Raw genomic sequence first — 22,897 nt, forward strand, 5'->3', positions numbered from 1 at the left:
GGTGCTGTGCTCCAGGAGTGCAGCCGTAGCTGTGTGCACCTACTTTCAGAGGGGCCTGAATGGTGAGCGGGTTGGAGTCTTCCGTTGCTTGCTTCGAGTGCCTCTGAGGAAACCAGGTGGGAATATGCCTCCTGACAAAGGAGCACATCTGGCCATGAAGCCAGGCCCAGGCACTTGAGAATGGTTTGCTTCCTCAGGAGGACACCCTCCAGCCTCTGCACCTCCGCTTTTGCTGCGAACCAGAGAGATTTGCTGCATGACCCCTGCCCACGAGATCCACGGTAGCTCACACACAGGTATATCAAGTGCTCTTCTGGACCAGCCTTTTCTGTTCAGACACCTGCAGTAAGCTTGGAGAGAATGCTCTCATCTCAGAGAGTTTAGGTGATACACTTAGACTGGCAGGTTCTCTCTGATATGGCCTAAGCCCTATTGAGTTCCAGCGAGGGGGAAACTGGGGACACTGGTAAGGACTTGTGCTGGCCAGAACGCTTCCAGGGGGCTTTACCTTGTGTCTGTTTTCTCAAGCAAAGACACAAACAATTCTCTGCTTTAGAAAACTTCAGCAGATAGTCAACCTGAATGTTAATGCTTTGCAATTTCATTTTATTGTGTAGCCCATCTCTACCCTCATAAGCAGTGGGGAAAGGTTTTCGGCATCAGCAGATGCTGCTATAGCCCTTTCTTGGGCAAGTTTTAGTAGTTCTCTTTCCCTCATCATAATCCAAAGGGCTACAGCTTAGCATGTGGATTGATACCAAGGATGAAAGACCTCCACAACCAAAACAACTCCTTACAGTTCAAACTAGAGTATAAAAACAAATTCAGGAGACTTAGGACCCAAGGATGTCTTAACCAATGGATACCACATTCACTGTAATACTGAGCAAAAAAGTGCAATCCTTATTACCCTTCTCGCACAGTTTTTCTGACTCACGCAAGCAGGAGCCAGCACATCTCATGAATTTTCAGCACATCCACAACATCTGCCTCATATACCTGCCAACACTGTTTAATGACAGCTAATAATCATTTTACTTAAAAAATTCAAAGGCACATCAGACGTGTCCCCACACAGAGCACTCCCCTGATACAATACAGCTATACAGGTACATCTCATCCCCACAAAACACACACATTAACTACATCTCCCACCATCGATCCAACAGCCTTCCTTGCTCCTACAGACACCTCAGACTTCATTCCCCTCTCCTTCCCATCTTCACTTGTGCTTACCTGCAGCTGTGCTCCAGCATCATGACATGGTTCCATGTTTTCCCTCTTGAGAGCAGGAAAGGAGGCACCATCCCACCACCTCATTTACTCCCAGTGTTATAGGGGAACAACTTAAATGACCTCCAGGCTTGTGGGAAGAAGAAGGGGTGTTTCCCAGCCCCTCCCTAGCACCAGGCTTTTGTAGTGTAGGGACCACGACTGCAATAATTTGGGTTTCTGCTGTTCCTCCACCTGTAACAGGGCAGCTCATCGGATGTGATTTTCTTGCAGCAGAGATGCTTTCTGTTGTGAAGTTTCACATATCTGGTAGTCAGTGGGAAGCCCACTAACAAGTTATCTGTATGCTGAAATTACTTACACTTACGCTGTGGCCATCAGTGTCTTGTCTTGCTCTGGTTTGCACCCTGGCTCCAACCAGGCTCCCACTTCTGATGTTTCTGGGAAGGTGCCATCAGAAGTTTTCTCATAGCCAGGTCCTTCATGTGAAATATGCCAAGCTCTATGTCTGGCTGAAGCTCCTGCAGAAATGCCTAGGACAGGCTTTCTTGCAAAAACAGGAGAGAAAAACTTCCCTCATGCAGCTTAAGATATTCCGTAACATAGTCACTGCTGTACTCGGATAGCACAGAGGAGACTGTACTCAGGACAGGCCATGGGCTTGACCTCGTGTTTTCCTCCACCCCGGATGAGTGACCCAAATAGTAGTAAACCAGAAGAGCTCTCTCCAGCGTGTGAGTTTCTCCTCCAAGAGAAAAAACCCAAAGTATTCCTCTCTCATACTAATTCGGTGTACTCTGTGAGGCCAGGAACCGGTAGGTGATTCTTTTGGGAAGGCCATGGCTGCCAGGGTACCCGCATACACTGGAGAGGGGACTTTATCCTGGGTGACAATGGACCCGAGAGGAGAAAAAGGGCAAAAGTCCCTCCTTTGTCTCTCCCTTTACAGTTTTGTCCTACAGATAACACATCCCCTTTGTGTTCAGTGGGTTAAACTGTTGAAAACAAAAAGCCTTCCATGTTTACTGGTGTAATCTAAAAATACCCCAATTCTGCTGACAGCAAAAGCAAACACAGGCTCCCAGAGGCTTTCTTCCCTTGCTGAAAATGGCACACAGTGTCCCGGCTGGCTGACACTGCCCCAAGTGAGATGAGATGAGTTGAAAGAGCAAGTTCGGCTTCCCATCGCCTCCCAGCCTCGCTGAACACGGTGCCTTCACCCTCTGCTCCCCAGCTGCTCCAGAAGGGCAAACCTCAGCTCCCACCCATCCCTCCGCCCAGTCCCTGGTACCTGCTGGCCCCGGGTGCCAGGTGGGGTGTATGGCTCGGCCAGGTGATTGCAATGGGCCCTGATGCACCATGAGGCTGAAGAGACAGACTTGCTAGGTAGTGTGGGACATCTCTCCACCACGTCTCCTCTGTCCCCAAAGAGGCCGTATTAATTCACGATTTAGAATAATCCCAGATTTGAATGCATTTTGGGTATTTTTTCTTTGGGAAGATATAAGAAATGCTTGAAATAATTTACTTACGTTATGCTGGCATAGCTGTAGGGGCTTTTAGTTTACATCTGCTGGCAAAGTTAGCAGTTTGCATCTGCTGGTTACGCTCACAGCCTGAGACCTTTTTGGACAGGTGATTTATTTGGCCACATCATCCCAGCTGCAGCTTGCATACTGAGTTTATGATTTCTAGGCTATAGGTATTCAAGTGCTTGGTCAGGAAGGGAAATGGTTCAGTGCCCCAGCTCTGATGCAGCCAGGCAGTATCAGCAGATACAGCTTGCTTGCCTTCCTCCTCCTCTCCACCTCTCTGCTTCCAGATGCAAATGCTTCCATATTCGGCAATGTGTAACTACGATGGCTTCTTAAGGGGAAAACATCTACCTTGGCGAATGCATTTAAGACTTTTTCTTCTGTTTCACATTTTAAAGCATATGTGGACTAGAGGAAAAATACTTCCGTCTTATGTCTGCTGGCATGTCTCAAGTCTTGCATTTAAAAATGCCAACAACCTCCCAAAGATCAGCTAATCATAATTAATAAAGAAAATGCACTGGCATTGGAAAATGAATTGGCTCCTCTGAGTAGGAAGGTGGCCTGGAGAGGGAATCAGAAGCCAAGGTTCATGAGATTTTAATCCTAGTTTCTGTATCAGTTCCCTGTCCAGAGACGGACACTTAACTGCTTTGTTTGCTTTATTCCTTTCTGAATGGGGCTAGACATTAGCTTAGTCACTGTGGTGTTTAGGGGATTAATTAGCTAATTCAGCACCTCACTCTAATGATGTAAAAATCTTAAAAGCTTCACTGGAAGGATTTGAAGCTGTAGCTTAAGAATTATTACTCATTTACAACCTTTTTTGTAACACATCTTGGAAGAGTTAAAGGTAAGGCGAGAGGGGAAGATTTTCATTTTAAAAAGAGACGTGTATTTCCATTTGGCAAGATTTTGCATCCTGATGGGAAAATGTAAACACTCAGTCTCTGATCTTGCCTCAATCCATATTTAATCTGAGAGAGTGCTGTGGTGTACCTTTGCAGACAACAGTTTCAGGAAGCATGGGAGAATATTCCAGGCTTCCTTCTGTTTGGAGAAACTCTAAAGGAAAAAAAAAAGGTAGGTGAAGTAAGGCAGAGATCTCACATAATCCCATGTGGAGGACACAAAAAACATGGAAGACAAAGCCACAGAGCAAAAGACAGCCTTTCTTTTAACAAGCAATGGGGAGACTTACACAGCATCCTTTGGGATTAAAATTATTTCCCCTTTTCCTCTGTGCAGACCCTTTTGTTTTGGTGGATAAGGGGATGAAACCCTGCCTGCGGAAGCTGAACAGTCAGAGGATGAAGCCCAGGGGGGATTTCTGCCACGGGAGAAGAGGCAGCCCCTCTCCCTGCCCGTGATGCTCTGCCACGGGGCTGCCTCCCACCACCCCAGCAGCGCTCACCCACTCCCCTCCGCCACGGTGTCACTCTGCCGCTGCTCCGTGCCCGGCTTCAGCATGCGGTGAAGGGAGCGGGTGGGAGTATGAAATCAGATTGAGCCAGCGGCAGGAAGATGAGCGGGGTTTTAGGAGCTGGTGGAGTGTTAGGAAGATGCTGGAGTTGAAGCCTGCAGAGGATGGTGAGATTAAAAATAGGCTGTAGTCAGCCTTCCCCAGCATTTCGGCATCTTAACAGCCTGTTATCCTCGTGACCTGCTGAAGAAGAGGCAGCAATGAAAGACATTATCTCTTCCACCACCCTGGCAGTGCAGGTCAAAATGGTATTTTGTTCCTAACCAGATCCTTCTCCTCTCTCTCTCTGGTGGGTGTAAATTGAATATTTATTCCCTGTCTTCAGTCAAACCAAAGGACTCCCTCCTTCCCCCGAGTTCAACAAGGCACTTGCGTGCATCGAAGATGAGCTCATTCATTCACATCTTACAGGGTGTTTGCAGGCTTCCATCAGCTGATAGGAAAAAGGGCAATTTCTGTACAAACCGCTGGACGTCATGCTGCAGGATTTTTAATTCAAGGCATTCATTAATTAAAGTATTTCACAGAACTACATTATCCAGTACAACCCACATTACACCTTTGTACCTACCTTAGCAATGCTGTGTTTATATAAAAAAACAAACAAACAAACAAAGACAATTCATAATGATAAGAGGTGTTGAAATACATACTTAGATCAGGTGAGTGAACCTCTTGGCCAACAGCTTGTACATTATAGGGGTCAGAAACTGATTCTTCTGCTCTTTGCCTGTGTTGCATATTTCTGCAGACTGATTGTGGGACAGACAAGGCTTCCCCGAGCTGTAGGTTTCAGCTAACTATGAGCCCAAGACATCAGCTGTGAATAAATGATCAGGCTTGTCCAATGTGGTAAATTCAGGAAAAATCTTTGTAAAGGCTGCTGTGGTGTAGGTTTTTTCCCCAGCTTTAACTTTCATACATCAACAAGATCCTTCATCTGAATTGTTTTAGGAAGCCTGAAGGGTGTTTACAAGTTTTGTAAGTTGGTCTCAAACAGAGCTAAGGGCTGCAACGCCAGGTCACCTGGCTCCAGCCCTGGTTTAGCTGCTTCTGCTTTGTTCAAACATGCTCTCAGGTAACAACTTACAACGGGGGGAAGCACTGTGCAAAAATGCAGTGCCACCTTAGCACCCTTTTTTTTTTTGGTGTGTGCTCCTTCTAGAGCAGTATTTGTGAATAGTGACAGACTGCCAGACCCATATAGCTTTCTAGACACAGTCCTGCTCTAACTCTGAGTGCAATTTCCCCTTTTAGAGCTTCTATGTAGTAAATGTTCTCCCCCAGAGAGAGCCACCAGGCAGAAAAAAGGTAGACTGGTATTTCCAGAGACACGCAGCACTCCCTTGTAAACTGCCAACAGTGCATAAGTGGTTACTGTTGGGTGGGGAGAAAGGAGCCAAAACCCAAAGAGTGTTTCTTCTGTCCTGGTTTTCAAGTATATGTATCGGTATAATTCAATGGGAGACAGTAGTATGTTCGAGTGAGATGTGGCTGTACCTCCATTTGTCCCGTAAAGTGTTTCCAGCTTTTCAGCACTGCAGTGGGAGCACAAGGAGTGGGATGCTATGCGAAGTGGGTCTAAGGGAAGGAATTTGGCACGAAGCCGTGGCTTTCACTGGGTGTTTTGTTGCTGCTCTCTCCCTAGGAACTTTTGTATCGGCTTTTACCGTGCTGTGCGGAGCCCGGACTGACCTCCCTGACAGGCACATGTGTTGCGTCTTCTGGCTGAACATTGCTGCTGCTCTGATTCAGATCCTGACGGCGATCGTGATGGTTGGCTGGATTATGAGTATATTTTGGGGGATGGACATGGTCATTCTTGCAAGTAAGTACAGTGCACTCACCTCCCCGACTTCTCCCCTCAGTGACCATGTTGCTGGGTGCCAGCTAACAACCCTGCAAGCCATCAGACTGCATTATAGGGAAGAAAAGCCACAGGATGGGCTCTGCAAGTCCATGAGAAATGCAGTAGGCAGAGGAGATGCTGGGAGGCAGTTGGGAGAGGACCTGTGACACATCTGGAAGAGGCTCCCATCCCACCACATGGGTTAGGATCTTCCTTTCCCCTTTATAAAATGAAAAGTGAGGGAAGGGGTGAGGCCCCCAGCACTGTGAACTCTGCTGCCTGGAGTCCCTTCTGCCCTGGCCGCATCTGCGTGCATGTTTGAAGGAGACAGCCCTTTCTCCCTCATGACTCCAGCTGCATCTCTCCGGTTAGCAAGACCTCCCTGCGAGGCTGGTTCTGCTCCCAGGGAGCATGCAGGGCCAGCTGTCCCCAGGAGAGCCCCGGGGACTCTCCTGGACCCTCTCCTTCCTCCCCAGGATATATTTACCCAAAGGCTTTTTTTCATGTTTCACACCAAGTTCTTAGGCTGTGCAGGACTGTTTAGCTACTCCTAGAAGGATCTCCCCTGCACCCTTTAAGGACACTCCAAAACATTAGGGGAAGAAGAGAGGAAACCTTTTTTAAACATGCATAATTTAGATCACCCAGTCGCCAATCTCGAATACAGGCTCTGTAACTTTTTCTGCTAAAGACTTTTACTGGTGTAAAAGTTGTATCATATCACAGAGAATTAAGGTGACAGCCTCGCCTCCAAAGCCAGAAGCAGCCCACATCTCAGGGTGCTGATTACGTCTGCAAGACCCCACTCTCTTTCCAAAGGCTGGCAGAGGCTGGTGGGCATTGCCCCAAACCAAACAGGTCTGAGATCCTTCAGGCTGGCAGGGCAGACAGTTCCCAAAGCAAGCACTTCTCCCAGAGGACATCTTACCAGCAGCTTTGGCTCTTTGGTTTGAAGGGGCTCCACTTTGTCATCTCTGCTGATGACATCTGTAGCTGCATGACCGAGGAGGAGAGAAGACCTCAGGAAATTGCCAGGTACCTGCCTAAAGATGAAATGGATGAAACTGAAAAAAACAGCAGGAAAACAGTGCACATCTTCAGCTGCCAAACCCAGAGTTTAAACCCCCTCAGCAAACCACCTGCTAATTTCTGAGCCAGGTTCAATTTACAGGCTGAGTTAAAGGCAATCCCCACCCAGAGCAAATGATGGATATTAAAAACCTGAACATAAGCAAGGCAAAAGGCTTTCCTCAGGACAAAGCAGAGCTGCCCTTCATTTTTCCTTGCGAACCACCTGCCAAGTTTCCTCTCAGATGTACCCGCAGAGCAGGGGTAGCCCAAGCTATTTCTGAGGATAAATTGTAAATTGGTGTACATCTGTGACGTGTCTTTAAGAACCTGCCCGATTTGTGTGTAATCCCATAATTATGTGTTCATAATCATATGCTCTTCTGCCATTGCTCTGCTGGACAGCCTCTGTGTACGGTTCGCTGTCTGGCAGGACCCAGTTCTGCAGTGGGGAGCGGCAGAAAAGCACCTGTCCAGCTAAAGAGCTACAGCTGAAACCGTGACTTGCTTTTCTCCACAGTCCTGTTCTTGTACGTCCTCTGGGTAGAGGGGCTGGGGCTCAGGAGGGTCTTACTGGTTTTCCAGTTTGGTTGCTGGGAGAAACCATACAGCTTGGAAATATCGCCCCAAAGCTGTTCCCTGCACCTGGCTGGACCCCACCAGTTTGGGAGGCAGAGGGTGGGTGAGCAGCGTGTGCTGGGGATGCTCGGGCCAAGAGGTCCCCGACCCCAGCAACAGTATTTCATCCCGGCCCCTCTGGTGGCAGTAGGGAAGGGTAAGAAGAGTCAACGTGTCTTATGTTAACCAGCTATGTATCATCTGACAAGTTGCAGCCCTTGGCAGTTTCTTGCTGTCTCATTAAATTGCTGGGTTTTAAGTTTACTTACCATGCAGAGAAAATAATGGCTAAATAAAGCAGCCCCTGGTTCATGCGGAATAAAAGAACAAACTCATTTTTCAATCAAAACAAAGAACAGAAGTGATCAATTGCTCCCAGCTGGATAAAACAGCTCTGTCAGTCCCAAAATGGTTTGTTTTTTCATGTTTTGCTTTCATGTAAAAAAAAAATAAACCAAAACCCAAACTTCGAAAGGAAACAATGTTTCAAATACAAGACATTTAATTTAAAAACACTGCCAAGAAACAGTTTGCTTTGGCTGGGTTTTGTTTGCATACAAGCAAACAATTTGATGCACTGGACAGAAATTGTACACCGTTGCAACTTGAATCCACATGTGGGTGGGAAACAGTTAAAAAAATATGAAACTACTGCTCACCTCTAGTCTTCCTTGCCTTGAAATGGCCAATTCCACGCGTCCCTGTGAGGGTGCCATACGATTTCGATGGGCTAGAGGCAGGGCACAGCGGGTGGTGTTGAACCTGATGGGGGCTAGCAGTGAGGAGAAGGGTGGGAAACAGCTGGGATTTGGCGACACCGCTCTGGCTTTCCCTGAGGGGTGAGTGCCTCGCTCCCTGGATCAAGGCCGGCCTCTGTATTAGCTGGTAGGGAGCTGGGTGGGGGTTAGGGAGGCATGTTGCAGTTTTTCATCTTCTACTGCTAATTCTCAGCCATTAAAAGGGGGAGGCTGCTCCAAGGGGAGAGCTTTGGGCTGATGTCATACTGTCTTTAATGAAGGGAAAAGGAGAAGAATTATAGGCTGGTCAGGTATACTTCAATTCCTGGAAGAAGTAATCAAACGAATGACTTGCATGCATTTAGAAAATAAAAAGAAACAAAGTCAACCTGGGTTTCTCCAGAGCGAGTTATGTCAGACTGGCTTGATTCCCTTCCGTGGCAGAGGGATTTGTTTTGTGAGTGGCAGCGGCAGTCAGCCGTCCCTCCTGACTTTCAGGCGCTGACACTGTCTCGCACAGCGTTCCTACCAGCAAGCCAGGGAGACGTGGCCTGGGTGAAAATGCACTTGAGAACTGTTCTCTAAATGCATTTTCCTGAACCGGAAAGATAGAAGGGGAGGTGTGTTGAAAGGTCCTTCCTGAATCCAGCTCTGTTCAGTATTTTCATTCATAGCTTGATGATGGACAGAAGGGTCTTACCAGCCCCACACCACCAGCGGCTGCAAGGATGGCAGGCACAGTGAGGGCAGCATCCAGATTCAAGCAAATCGAAGAAATGGTCTGAAAAGAATAAATGCTACTCAGTGGAGACAAGTCCAAGACACTAAGGAAGGATTAATCAACTGCATAAATACGCGCTAGGGAACAACTTGTTTTTCGGAGAAGGATGTGGTGGCTGCAGTGAGTCAGAAGCTGCACACGAGTATATTGCTGTGGAGGGAACAATCACTTCCCAGGCAGGTAGGAGCAGAGCCTGTAGGACATTAACTGGTGCCCTCGCCTTTCTCGGCACACGTAAAGCTGCGGCGAGGCTTGTGTCCAGCTTTGGAGGGTGTACTTCACGTGGACAACCTGGAGAGAGTCCAGGGGACTGTGAGACAGCAGGCAATGAAGAAGTTCAGCAGGCTATTTAGCCTAAGACAGGCTTAAATAACAGCAGGAAAGATCTGTGTGGAAATCAGGAGACATTTTCCCTCCAGTAAGGTCAAAATGCTGAAGAGGTGGCATGGCAGGATCTGCCCTCTCTGTCACTGGAAGACCCCGAGAGCGAGTAGACCCACGTCTGTAAGGAACAAGGTGGGACACAGCAAGAGACTGACTGACCTCAGGGGGTCCTGTCCAGCTCTCATCTCCTGTAAGGTGCCCTTTAGCAGCATATATCCCAGAAGGAGGATTAATTGAATGCAGTTTTGCTGTCACACTTAATTACTTTTGGCAGCACAATGGCATGGGGCATTTTCTCTGCTAATTTAAATGAATTGCCAGCTGGCCCCATTAAATGCCACAGATATCTTCTTTAAGCAGCCATATGGCTTTGGGAACCGTCCTTTGCTTTACCTGCTGCCTGAAGGCAAAGGTAGACTAAAAGGAAGCACTTAATTCTTTTGCAAAAAAACCCCAAACAAACCCAAACTGGACTCTCCCCTTGCCACTAGCGGTGGCTGGGCAGCACTGCCGCACCGTGCTCTCCTCAAACCCCTCATCACAGCTGTGGGGACGAGGCATGGAGCTGAGGCAAAAGAGAGCTAATTAGCTGGCCAAGGCCAACTGGAAAATAAGCCTCCTAAGGCTTTCTGGGCAAGTTTCCCTCTGCTAAAGGCACACCTTGTCCCCAGCCCACGCAGCCCACGTCTTCATTAGCTGTATTGTGCAGAATGAACAAAGGGGAACGGCCTTTCCAGGAACTCCCTAGCTGCTCAGAGCTCATTAGAAAAGGTTTTGTGCCATTTCTTGACAGAAATACCACAGAAATCAATATAGTAATGTCAGACTGAGGTGGCATAGGGGACAGAAGTCAGGGACTGTTTGTCCAGGCATTGTTTTGTCTCTAATGAACTCAGCCAAGAAGTCAAGCCTGGGTTCTGAAGGAAGCCCTTGCTCAGCCTCTGGCCCCTGAATTAACGACTTGCATGGCTGCGCCTATGAACGAGCAAAGGTGCCATTGCTTGTGGTGTCACAGAACAGGGACTCCTGCTGCAACCCCTGCTTCTGTAGTGGGCAGCTGACTCTCAGGGACTGATTGCCAGCCAGGAGTAAGGAATTACCTGTAATCATGCTGTCCACTTGTCAATCCTTTGCTAATTACAGTGCTCAGACCTTGCCAGAAGCAGCAGCAGCAGATGATTGCATGGTTACTGTACGCTAGGGCTCCGAGGGACTTTGGAAAGCATCACTGAGCCTCTGTTCTCTGCAAGGTCCCTGCTAGGGCAGGTAACGCAGCTGCCCTGGGAAGGAAAGGGAGCAGAAAGCACTTGAGACTTGGAAGAGAACAACATCCTAAACCAGCTGGTAACCCTTCATGACATGAAGGAAATTCTGAGGACATATTGCTGGCTTAGACCTATTATGTTTTGGGTTTTTTTTAATCTAAATAGAGCCATCCCCCAAACTATGCCTGAGGAAAGTAGTTAAAATACCCTTTTTTGCAGTTTTCTACCAAATGCTGTGGTAGGGTAAGTTCTCTAAAATATTGTAGGAGTGTTAAATACCACCAGGGTCTGCAGCATCCAGCCAGGCTGAGGCATGTTGCCATTGTGAGTTATCTCTGGGCACAAGCAAACTCAGCAGCAAAACTGCCAAAAAGCCGTCAGGTGTAGTTTTCCCAGCTCTTGGACCGTGAATGGCATGCCACGTGCCATCCAGTACGCTGTGATGTCTTGTTTGCTGATTTCCTTCAGCAGTTCCCCTTTGGTCAAACCTGTGAAATGCAATGTCACAGAGGAAAGTGTTTGTGGGAGCATCGCTCAGAGGTGTTAGTTCATCCAGCCTGTCCGGCTCAAGGCAGGTGAGCTGGAAAGCACGTGAGGATTCCCGTATCGTCTTTAAACAAGAGCCCCAAATGAAATGATCCACATCAAGTACAAGGATTTTAAATAATGTTTAGCCCTGGTGTGAATGTCTGATGGTAGAGCAGCTGTTCTCCGTTTACTCTGCAGCCCCAATTTATTTGTTCTTTTCTGGTTCTCCACGTGTTTCAGATATATTGTCTACAGTTACATTTCTCCCTCTCTCTTTCTTTCATGTTCCTTTGCCTCCATTTGTTCACCATCAAAGTTTCACAAGGTAAGTCTGTTTCTGTTCTTCCTTCTCCTCCTCCCCCGCCGTGGCAGCTCCCCATGGAGAGCAGCGAGCGCTCAGCTGGGGCAAACCATTTGGGATTCGCTTTGGTCAGTGCTGCCTGTTCCCAGCCCAAGTCCAGCCATGTACCTGTACGTGCCTGTGTCCACCTGTCTCTCTGTCTGTCCTGTGGCCACACAGCCGTGGGGACACGTTCTCCACCCAACCTTGAAATGCCTCTTGGGCTGCCCCAAGGGCACCCTCGAGCCCATTTCAGCCTCGAGAGCGTCCTGAGGCCACCCTCAGTGGGAACCCAGTCCCAGTAAGACAGCCAGTGCACAGACTGGTTTATTTTTGCCCGAATCTTACTTGCAATGGTTTACAGAAGAAGTGCAATTTCAAGCAAACTTGATTAAATCAGTGATTTTGTGCGCAGATACTCAGACCAACTTAATCTTGATCCCAGAGCTGTCTGCTTTACAGAACTGCACCTTAACTGTATTGCAGATCTACTAACATAAAGCTGCTTCATACAGAATAGCTATTCCTATGCAAGAAATACAATAACTATTTTCATATATAAACTATTTAACAAGTTAAGTCTGAAGTAGTTTAATAAATAAGTTTAGCATAGGTCAAGTCATCTTCTGGCTCACTTTGGTCACATAAAGAGATACAGGCTTGGCCACTGTAACGGTCTTCTAGCCAGCTTCAAAACTCACAGCAGGACTGAAAGGATTTCTAGTATACCTTAATAAAAGGCATGGCTATGCAAGCAAGTTACTGTAAGCATAACCTAGCTTGCTTACTGTAGCTAACGATTCATGGCATGCCCCAACTCTTTGGTCCATGTGGTTGGTTTTTTTTGTTTCGTTTTTTGTAGGTTTTTTTTTTTTACTGTGCTCCCTAAGCAAATTAAATTGATACTATAGACAAGCCCATATTACAGGTTTCCAACCAGCTCATCTTGCCTTCAGAGCCAACTCACACTTAGCACATAAATGTATAAGAAATCATAATTTTTCCTCCTAGAAAAAGCTGTTTGAAAAAGGTGAGAGTCTTTCTATTCAGCTGCACATGACGGGCAGCAATGCAGTGCAGTGCTGATAAGTGTCGTTAATCTCCTCTATTCCTTGTGCTCATTTAGCAGCAGGAGACTCAGACTGCCAAGGCTGGGGGCATGCATGGATTTTCCAGAGTATAGCAAAATTTATTTGCCAGAGCCAATTCTTAGTTCAGCAAGAAGTCCTTTAAAGATAGGGCTTGTGGCACCTACTGGTATTTTGTGTTCAGCTTTCTTTAAAGGACTTACAAAAGCCTGACATAGGAGTTGGAAAGAAATATTAAGAAGCATCAATGGAAAAGTGTTTGACGAGTTAAGCATTCTTCTGAGATGCAAAATTCCAGACTCATTTGAAATTCAAAAACATAAAGATGACAAGCTACTTACATTATTTAAGCAAAATAAAAAAACCTCCAGATTTTTAGAAGGTTTCTAGTTGAAAGATCTTTGTTCTCACAGGCAGCTCAGGTAAGGACAGTTTGTTTGCTTCTTTAAAAAAGAGATCTTTTGCATTGATACTATCATAATAATGATCCCAGCTTCTCTTAAAAAGAAAGCAGGTAAAGCTTCTGGTGCAGTCATTGCAACCACCTAGGAAAGTGTTAAAACCCCCGAATATTTTTCTCATTATCCTGTGTCGGCACAAGAGCAGCGGGTGCTCTCCTATTGCCCTTCCCTGCCCTGGCCCCCCGGGGGAAGGAGCCCTCCTCTATGGGATTTGCAGCCTCCCCTCAACCACTACATACAGGATAGGCAACAAAGTGAGGCCCCCGGCCCTGGAGAAGCTGTGATGAGCAGCGGGACAGGCTGCTTTAGCCCTTGCAGCATCCATGTGGCTGCAATGCAGCGGGGCTCTGGTGTCCGCTGGGGCCGTGCATGAGCCAACACAGAGACCCCCCCCTCAAGGGCTTTGCTGCCTTGGCCGGGACGTGCATTAGACCCCATGGCCGGGGAAAGAGAATAAGGGGTGGAGGAGGAGGGATCGAAGCAGTTTCCCAGTGCAATTGGTTTTGCTGCTGGAAGGCTCTATTTTCTCCAGTGCCACTGGACGGCTGCTGTGCCCTGACAAAAGCACCTGTAATTCTGCTGGACTGGAGCAAAGCAAGTGCATAACAAGGCAGTGAGAATATAGTCAGGGAAAGGGCCCACAGAGGCATCCCGAGGTCTGTGTTTGAACTCTGACGTGCCAGCCTGTGATTAAAGGCGTCCCCCTTCTCCTCCAAGATATGTTTGCTCAACTCTGCAAACCGCAGCGCAAATTGGTTGTTGCTGGAGAGCTGTTAGCAAAGGCCAGCGTGGAACTAAAAGGTGGATAGAGGAAACCAGCCTCCCCCTACCTGGCAGTCCTCTGGAAGGACAAGGTTCAGCTGTAGATCGCAAGTAGAGATGAGAGTGCGTCGGATGCACGGCCAGCAAGCTGCCAGGTCAGCGCTTGGGAAGAGCGGTGTCTCTGGAGCAGTATATAAGGGCATACAAAAAACACACTCTGTAAAGGTTTTAGGTTATTGGGCTGTACTGGAATTGGTGGCCACCAGTACCTACTGTGCCTTTATAACCTCTTCAAGCAGATGTGCCTCTGCCCACGCCAGGGCCAGTGGCAGGCAGGCAACTGCAGCGGCAAGGCTGGCCGCCGGCAGCCGCATCGCTGTGCCAGGGACGGTGGTTGCACCGGGCAGGTGTTGGCTAAAGCAAGGCAGGGCGGCTTGCCGGGCTGCGCCTGCCCCGGGGCAGCCTGGCATTCCCCCCCTATTCTCCCACATGGTTTGCCATTCCCAGTAAACCAGGCTCACGGCTCACCTGAGCCTCGCCGAGGGTCCTCGTTAGGAATTAACACTAATCATGTTCCCTTCCCCTCCCTCCTCACAGGCTACAAGGAACAGGGGATCCCACAGCAGCTGTAGTGGCTGGGACAAGTATGGTCAGAGAAACACGGCGAGAGATTCCCTTTGGCAGCTGTGGGCCACGGACCTTTTCATTACACTTTGTCTTTCTTCTTCTTACTTTTCTTTTGTTTCCTTCTGTCTGAACCCGGTTCACCTGCCCATCCAGCGGAGCGGAGGTGCAGAGCAGCCGACGGAGACTTGCACTGATCCCATTGAGCAGCGGAGATGGGGCGAGCACGGCGTGGGTTAGGACTGGCCCTGGCCAGCACGTGGTGGGCGGCCGATGAGGAGGAGGAGGAAGGTGGTGGGAGGAGAAGACACCCCTGGCGAAGGTGGCACCTGGGCAGGCAGCTGAGCCGGGGGGAGCAGGAGAGATGCTGCTTTCTCTCTCCTCCCAGGAGGAAGTAGCTGAAGACGTTTTGCCTCCTTTTTACGCTCACTGTTAAAGGAAAACGGCGGCGAACATCAAATGCCAAGGAGCTATTAATAGATATATGTACAGTATGTAAAAGCAAACCAGTGGTACTTTCTCCCTACCCTGAAAGTCCATCATTGACTGCTTCATGGTAGCGGAGGACTCAGCCCAGCCTCCTCTACTGTCTGCGTATATATGATGCTCAACGAAGCTCTGTCCTTGCAGATGTCTTGAGAAACGTGCTTGCTGTAAATTGTATTGTACTGCTGAACTGACTGGGGCTGTCCCCTGCTTCCATCCACTGGCACCATGTGAAGACCAGACCTCCTGCCGGCCCCTCGGGAGACTTTATTTAGCAAGAGACCGGTGCCCCACAGAGCCTTGCCTCTAGGGTGGTGGGTGCAGCCACGTGCTGCCAAAGGCTTCTAGTGTAAAACAATACTGGGGGAGCCAAAAAAAAAAAAAAAAAAAAGATACTTTTCCTCCCCTCCCCCTGAAAGGGACTTGCTGGCAGTGTCTCCGTGCTTTGGAAATGGATCCCCTTACAGCGCGGCGTGTGCTCCTGGCTGAAGCAGTGTCCCTGCTCCGCTTCCCCAGGGTAAGTGTCCAAAGCTCAAGTATCACGACCTGGTGCTAACCAGGTGCTCGGTAGCGGTCGTGGTTGGAAGGCCCATAGCCAAATGGGGTAGGGTTGCGTTTTCGTGGTTTGAACACACGATGTGCAGAGCTAAACTGGGCATCCAGGCGGAGTGACCCCTCCGATCCTGACTGGTGTTTCAGCAGAGTGAGAGGAGCTCAGCCGGGGGGACCTGGTGGCAACACCTGGCTGCTTTTCCACTCCAAAAAGGTGACAGGAGGAGCCCTGCCGATAGAGGACAAAACCAGGCTGCTGCTCTTGGCCAGGGAGGGTCCTCCCAGGGACAGGAGCTTCACGCAAACCCGCTGCCAAAACTGGGACCCACCCGAGTGTGGGAGAGCCAAAATCTGCTTCCAGCCCATTGCTCCTGCAGAGGGAGGCGGTGGACAAGGGGACAGCAGCAAACCTTGCTGCCCTACAAGCTCCTGGCCTCTCCTAGCACAATGGTTTGCTTTTAAGGCAAGCTTTCATTTTCCACGCAGAGCAGATCCTGTCAGTTAAAACACTTGAGAGCTGAGATGTCAAACAGCAGCAAGTGCCCCTGAGCACGTGTGTCTCCTCGTCTGATCACCTGCAGGCAGAAAGTGCAGACCACCAGGCTGTTGTCCATGCGCTGTATGTTTAACCCTCAGAGGCATCGCAGGGGTGCACTGAGCAGGACAGCTGCCCACCAGGGGTGGAGGAGAGCCCTGCATTGGACAGGACACTTCTTGGTGATCCCCCCAGGGAGCTGGTGGGGTAGGAAACTCCTTTAGTGTTTACACCAGCAGGAAACATGGCTTAGCCTCCCCATAGCCCCAGGTGCTCTCCTGATGGCTGGAGACCCGCTGGCTTTAATGCAGGACATTTTCTCCCTGAAAATTTCCTACCTGCCCAATGCCCACGCTTCGCTGTAAGCCCACAGCCTGTGGAAAGCAGGCCCCAATACCTCTCTGCTCTCCCAGCTCAGGAAATCCTTTTCCAGGGCTAAGAATAAAGCATAATCCACAGTCCCAGCTAACTCATGGTGGGACAGGACCCATCCAAACCACGCACATTTATCCAGCGCAGGCATCAGAACTGACGACAAACTTTCTTCACCCCACCCTTTGACAACTGTGCGTGCTATAAGAAGCTTTGGGCTGCCAGAACAGGAGAAAGGGGCAGAGAGTCAGGAGCCTCGGGACCACCAGCCTTCACAGTGAGCCAGGAGACTGCTGGCTCGAGCACTTTGTCTGATCTCAACAGCCTTAATCAGAGAGCAATTGGAACCCATATAATCAGGATGCAAATTTGTACCACAAACAACTCATTGTATATTTTACCAAGCCAGACTTCATCAGGGGCGGTGTATTTTGCACCCATTCCCTTTGTACATGTGCAAGTACTACCTGGTGTTTGAGGATGGTGTGCCTGAGCCAGCACGCTCAGCTAAACGCCTGCAAAACTGCACAAGCCCCACTGAGCACATGTCCTTCAGTGCCTATAGGAGACATGTTTAAACTGGCTCTTTGGCACACAGTTAGCAAGAGGAGAGGAAACAAATCAACATGAAATGGATTTGTGGAAGACCCTTCAGGTCAAGTTTAAAGCAATATTTCACAGCTCCTGGCCAAATATTAACAGTAACACCCTGCATCTGCAGATGATAGACATCGCTATCCCTGCTGTACAGCTGAGAAACAGCAGTATGCAGTAAGGTTAAATTACCAGACTCCAAAGCAAACCCATGGCAGAACCATAGGAATATCTCAGGCTGCATTCCTCTTGCCTCGCACCCTAAGCAGTGGCTCATACTGCTATGCTGGCTGGCCAGAAACAGGTATTTGGCACCTACTCTGTATCCAAATGGGGGTGCTGAGCTCAGCTTTTTGGGCTGCTCCACAGAAAGCAAAGATCTTGTAACATGGTGCAGACAGGAAAGCTTCTCATTTGTAATTTTAGAGGAAGATAGGTGAAAAAAGCATCAACTTTTAAAGAGACACAAGCCGCACAACACAGCAGTGACGTGGGTTTCTTTGGAAGACAAGCACCAGTTGGTGCTTCTTGTTAACCCAGGGCTGGAAGTGCTCAAGCAGAAAAGCAGCACAGTTATCCTGCCACGGCGCTGCGCCACAGTGAGGCGTTTGCTTTGCCAAGCAGAGGCTTGCAAGACAGCAGCATTTTGAAAAAAATCAACTCCTAGTAGGTCAGTGGCAGAAAGATGAAACCCAAGAGCCATCTGACATCTGTGTTAAAGCCAAGGGATGAACTCCTCAAGATAACCGTTGCCACAGCAATCACCAAAAGGATTTTTGCTCGTGATGTTCAACATTTTCAACAATCTTTGACCATTCCTACCAAAAGCACCAGTTAAGAGGGCGGCCCCGCAGTGACCCGTACTGTAGCATCTGCAGCCCTGTGGCTTGCAGGACTGTACGGATGCTACAGAATTGAGCTTCAGCATTTACTGCGAGACAGAGAAGCTCTGCTCCTTCATTTCCCACCTGGGTAAATAGGATCCTAAACCTGAGCAAAGACAGAATCAGCAGCACAGCTGGAAAACAGCTTCACAACCTGCTGCTATGATTGGTGGGAACTCTTTTTCGAGGTTTATAACTAGTCATCAGGCCACCCAAACAACTTGCTAGCTCAGCTGCAGCAAGCGCGACCAAGAGCAACAGTTGGCCCTCACATTTGCCAAAACAGAACGGCTGGTTCAAGTGCAAACTCCCAACGCTGCCTGAGCATTGAGTTAGTTGTGTCGTGGTCTCAGGATGGATGTGTGGGAGCCTCTGCAGACACGGCTAACGGGTTTCACGAGGTCAGCTGGTAGAGGTGTTGAAAAGAAACCAGGCAAAGCCTTTGGGTGCAGAAGCTGTGAAACAGGAACAGCCAAGCGTGGCTCAAGAACAACTTGTTCTGGTGCCTGAGAAGATGGATTCACTTTTAGAAGATGGATTTAAACATTTAGTGGACAGGCAGCACAGGAAGTCTCAGTCTGGGGAGGGTTAAACAAGCTGACATTTTCACTGGGCATTAAGCTGCCAGAAATCCTGTCTCCTGTGGCATTGGATGCCAGACCAGCAGCAGATGCCCCATCCCAGAGATCCCGCACCTGTACAAAAGCTCCCTCAGGAGCAAAAAATAGCAAGATTGGCTCCTCACCAGCATCACCAGGGTTTTGCTGGCCTTTCAGGCCATGTTTGGTGCTGGCTGTCCCTGTGCTCTAGTGAGGACGGGAGAATTGAATGACTTGGGGAAGGGCCTGAATGGAAATGCTGCCCTCCCTGGGGCTGCTGCAAGTCTCCAGACAGCATCGCTTCTGTAAAGTCTGTGTGCTGGTGGCATTTATTGCATGAGGGAGCTTGGCACTGTGCAGGAGAAGTACGGGATTTATAGTTTACTTTCAGGTTTTGCTCTATAAAAAAATTTTATTTTTGACCTTTCTATCAAATTGCTGAAGCCAAGAAAGCAGCCAGCACACCACTTCAGAGGCTCTGAAATCTGTCAGATGGGCAGCCAGGACAAAAGGCCTTATTTCTGCCTGTTGTGGGGATTTGCTTAACTGATTTTAATTAGCACCAGACAAATTCCCACTCTCTGCTTTAGGACAGGAGCAACTGTATTGATTCACCTTGCTACTGGGGACCAAACGCCAAATTGCATTTTCCCCAAAGCTGCTCCACTGCAGTGACAGCGATGATAAAAAACTGCTTTTTCCAATAGTCCCGATTAAAACCAACACCTCCGAGCTCCCCCCAGCCCAGGTGGGAACAGCAGCATGCTCTCCGACAGTGGCAAGTCCCTGAGCCTGGTTTCGGGTCTCCCTGTGGCAAATAGTGGGGAGACACATGCTGCAATGAGCTCAGAAGCTGAGCTGATGGGATTTCAAGCCTTAGTGGTCACAAGGGGGGGGGTCCGCTCAGTCCCCTCTAATACCACACCTTGCTCCCGCAACTTGTTTTTCCTCCTCTTGTAAGAGACCAGAGCTTTGTGCCAGGGACAGACCAGGCAGAGCCCATCCCCTCGAGAGGCTCCTGGGGATCTGGCGGTGGGGAAGCTGGCAGCAAGCTGGAGGTATGTGCACAGTGCCCAAAATTCACCCACTGGTAAGAAGACCTGCATAGCAAAGACACAGGTATGAGTGCTAATTTGGAGCTTCCCCCCCCCATCAGCAATGCTTGTCTTTCTCTTTAGGGCCAAATAAATCACCCAGCGCATTTACACCTCTTTCTGGAGTGCCACAGAGGGAGGCCACCTCCTCCGGGACGCCTGCCAACACTGGGGCTGGGTAACTTGCCCCCCGCTTGCGGGAGCCGTGCCGCACCATCCCGCTAGCGCCCGCCGTGCCGTACCGCACCGCCGCTGCAAACCGACCCCTGCCTCGTTGCCGGCGCAGCTTGAGGTCGCAGCCAGCGAACGCTTGACCTGGTCGAAGGCGCATGACACCGGGCTATCCCGATATCATCATCTGCTTTATAAATATAGGTGTTTTAGATGCAAGTTTTACAGCTAAAGAGTGGTAGTGGGTAACAAAGAATAAATGCAGTTGCTTCACCCCCATCTGCCGGCGACACGGTATTTTCTGCTGCTTTTTCCTGATTGTGAAAAACCAGGTTTCTCAAAAAAAGGGCTTTAATGAAATAGTTCCTTGGTACGTGGACCCAGCCGGGCTGAACAGCTGATTTACTACTCAGTGGAGAGCAATTCCAGGTAGGAACCAAACTAAATGTCTTTTTTGAAATTTGTGGCTAGTCGTAAGCCAATTTAATCCTGGGTCAGCCCAACCATTTCAATGCAGAGCACGTTAACATTTTTTTTTTTTTTTCCAAAGTTCATTGGTGTTGCCAAATCCACACTTACTGTGGAAAAGGTGCTATAGCAGATGGCCCCCACCCTCCCGGCCCTTTGCCCACCTGACCCCCCTTGCCAAGGGGGTTGGCATTGCTCTCAGCCGTGGCACACGTGTCCGGCGATCACAGCCGGAAAGGTCAGCGGGGCTTTGTGCCCGAAATGGCTCCGGCACTCAGCGATGTTGTAGGGAGCGTTAGACATGCGAGGTGCCTCCATCTGTGCCGCATCCTGTGCTTCGAGACACAAAACTGCATGTTCCTCCCTACGTGCATTGACTGTCACACATTTTATTAAAGATCTTTCCGTTCTGCTGGAAATCGCCCCTTGTCGTAATCTCGCCATGACACAGCGGGTATTGTGCTGAGCTCCATGGACAAGAAACCGGAGTCACGGTCTCATTCTTCTTCAGAGGGCTGTTTTATTCCACCTTTGCCTTGCCTCCTACTTGTTTTGGGATGACCCTGCAGTTCACATACATGCATACATCCCAGCCAGAGTGTATTTTATTACTGTTCAACCAAACCGCATCCTCTACAAGAGGCCACCAGGAGTTCATTGAGATTTAAAGCCCAGATACAAGAAGAGCTATAAGCTTGGCTAGATCTGATATTCCTCCCAGTCAAAAGCAATGCCTTCTCCCACGCGCTTGTTAACCATGGCATGACAACACCTCCCTGTAATTTCTAGCTGACTTCTCTTCATGCTCACACACATAATGCACTTTCAGGCAGCACTGCAATTTATTTTCCAAACTGGCACTCGGCAGTTCCATCGTCCCGTGGGACCAGCATGCTGTAAAACCTCAGGTGACAGTGCCACCAGCTGAACCAGGGTTAGTTACAGTGAATCCCACGGGAGCCCATACCACTCACAATCCATCCTTCCTCCTCTTGTCATCCATATGCATAACTAGAGCCAGGCTAAAATTCAGTCCTGCTTCTCTTGCACCCACCCACTGACCAGAGGGAAGTGACACCCCCCCATCCCCTCCACTGAAACAGTGCAGTGGGATGTGAAGAATTCACGTAGGCTCTAGGACCGACAAGGCAAGAGTAGCTCAATCCATCTTCCAGCAGGCAGGTCAAACGGAGCGGCACATTGGGGCTTGGGATCAAAACAAGGGCTCGCCTCCACTGGCACTGCCTGGAGGTGATGGCAGCTCTCCCCCAAATACCCAGCAAGCAATCCCACCCTGGCCCCGCACACCTCCCTTTCCACCTACTGCACACATACAGACACAGGCGCTGCTTTATAGCCTGGGAGGGGGATAAGTTGTCCATCTCTGGGTCGAGTCCATGCTTTCCTTGGGTTTGGCTCTGCTTGGGTGTATTGGGTTTTTCCACCCTACGAAGGAGGCAACGGGTACCATTTGCACCCCGATGGTGAACCCACCTTTCATTTTCATGTCGGAGCCCAAACTAAGGGGTAACAGAGGACCATTTGTATGCCTATTTATATCACTGAGTATTGGATTGTGACTTGCTGTGTTTTGATACTGTGGATTTTTTTTTTTTTAAAGTTAAATATATTCTATTGCTGGACAGCTGAAATGAAATGCAGAGTCTCTTTACATAGCTTGGAGAAATCCCATCAGCCATGGATCAAAATGAACCTCCCTCCTCGCACCAGCTGGGTGGTGAAGAGCACCCAGTAGACACCAGCCCCCACCAGCATCACCTGAGGAGAGGAGGCAGGGGCCAGGGCACAGCTTTCTTAAGAAATTAATGACCCAGAGTCTTACGGGAGAGCAGAGGGCTGGTGAGAAGCCTTACCTGCACCTCTGAAACAGAGACAAGGGAGGGGGAAAAGCCACCTTGCTATTCCCTTGTGCACACAACTACCAGTAATCCTTCTCACCTGGGTTTTCTTTGGAGTTTTAACACTTTAAAACGAGTCCAGGCACATTAACCCTGGCTCCCCATGCAAAAGCAGCCCCTGCACTGCTGGGGGCTCGGCCACACACACCCGAGCAGAGCAGACCTTGGCAGGTAGCAGAGGTGTCGCAGGGGAGCTTTCCCATGAAAGGCAGCTCTGCTGTGAGGGCTGACGGCCTGTCAAAACACATCTGCACATTTTGACCATTGGTACTTCATGCTCCCTGCTCTCCTGCAGCATGCAGTGCCCTGAAGTGCCACTGCTCTGCTCGCTCTCCAAAGCCAGCACAGGTGGGAAGACACATGGGAGATCCCAGCTGGACTTGTCAGGGCTTCCCTTGGTCATTTTTGAGAAAAAGCAGGGGTCTGAAGTCTCTAAGCAATTGCTCATTCACATGAATGTCCACAAC

The 22,897-nt window shown here is 49.2% G+C and overlaps 1 protein-coding gene across 7 annotated transcripts in view; it reads left to right on the top strand.

The window, feature by feature from the left end:
• The window catches only part of STUM (stum, mechanosensory transduction mediator homolog), a 49,424-nt gene extending 27,270 nt beyond the window's left edge, over positions 1 to 22,154 (top strand). The window contains exons 2-4 of one of the 7 annotated variants that reach the window (XR_007510117.1): positions 5,900 to 6,088; positions 14,913 to 15,759; positions 19,957 to 20,046. Coding sequence is in view for 6 of the 7 variants with exons in the window: in XM_049833651.1 (XP_049689608.1) it covers positions 5,900 to 6,079; positions 11,798 to 12,126 (509 nt within the window). In the remaining variant the exon portion in view is untranslated. Of the gene's footprint in view, positions 1 to 5,899; positions 6,089 to 11,797; positions 12,332 to 14,729; positions 15,979 to 19,956 lie in introns of those variants that run through there. The other 6 variants (XM_049833652.1, XM_049833655.1, XM_049833653.1 and 3 more) reach the window with 6 other exon arrangements.
• The last annotated feature ends 743 nt before the right edge of the window (positions 22,155 to 22,897 follow it).

The sequence above is a fragment of the Accipiter gentilis genome, chromosome 30 (assembly GCF_929443795.1).
Source record: "Accipiter gentilis chromosome 30, bAccGen1.1, whole genome shotgun sequence".
Taxonomy (NCBI): domain Eukaryota; kingdom Metazoa; phylum Chordata; class Aves; order Accipitriformes; family Accipitridae; genus Astur; species Astur gentilis.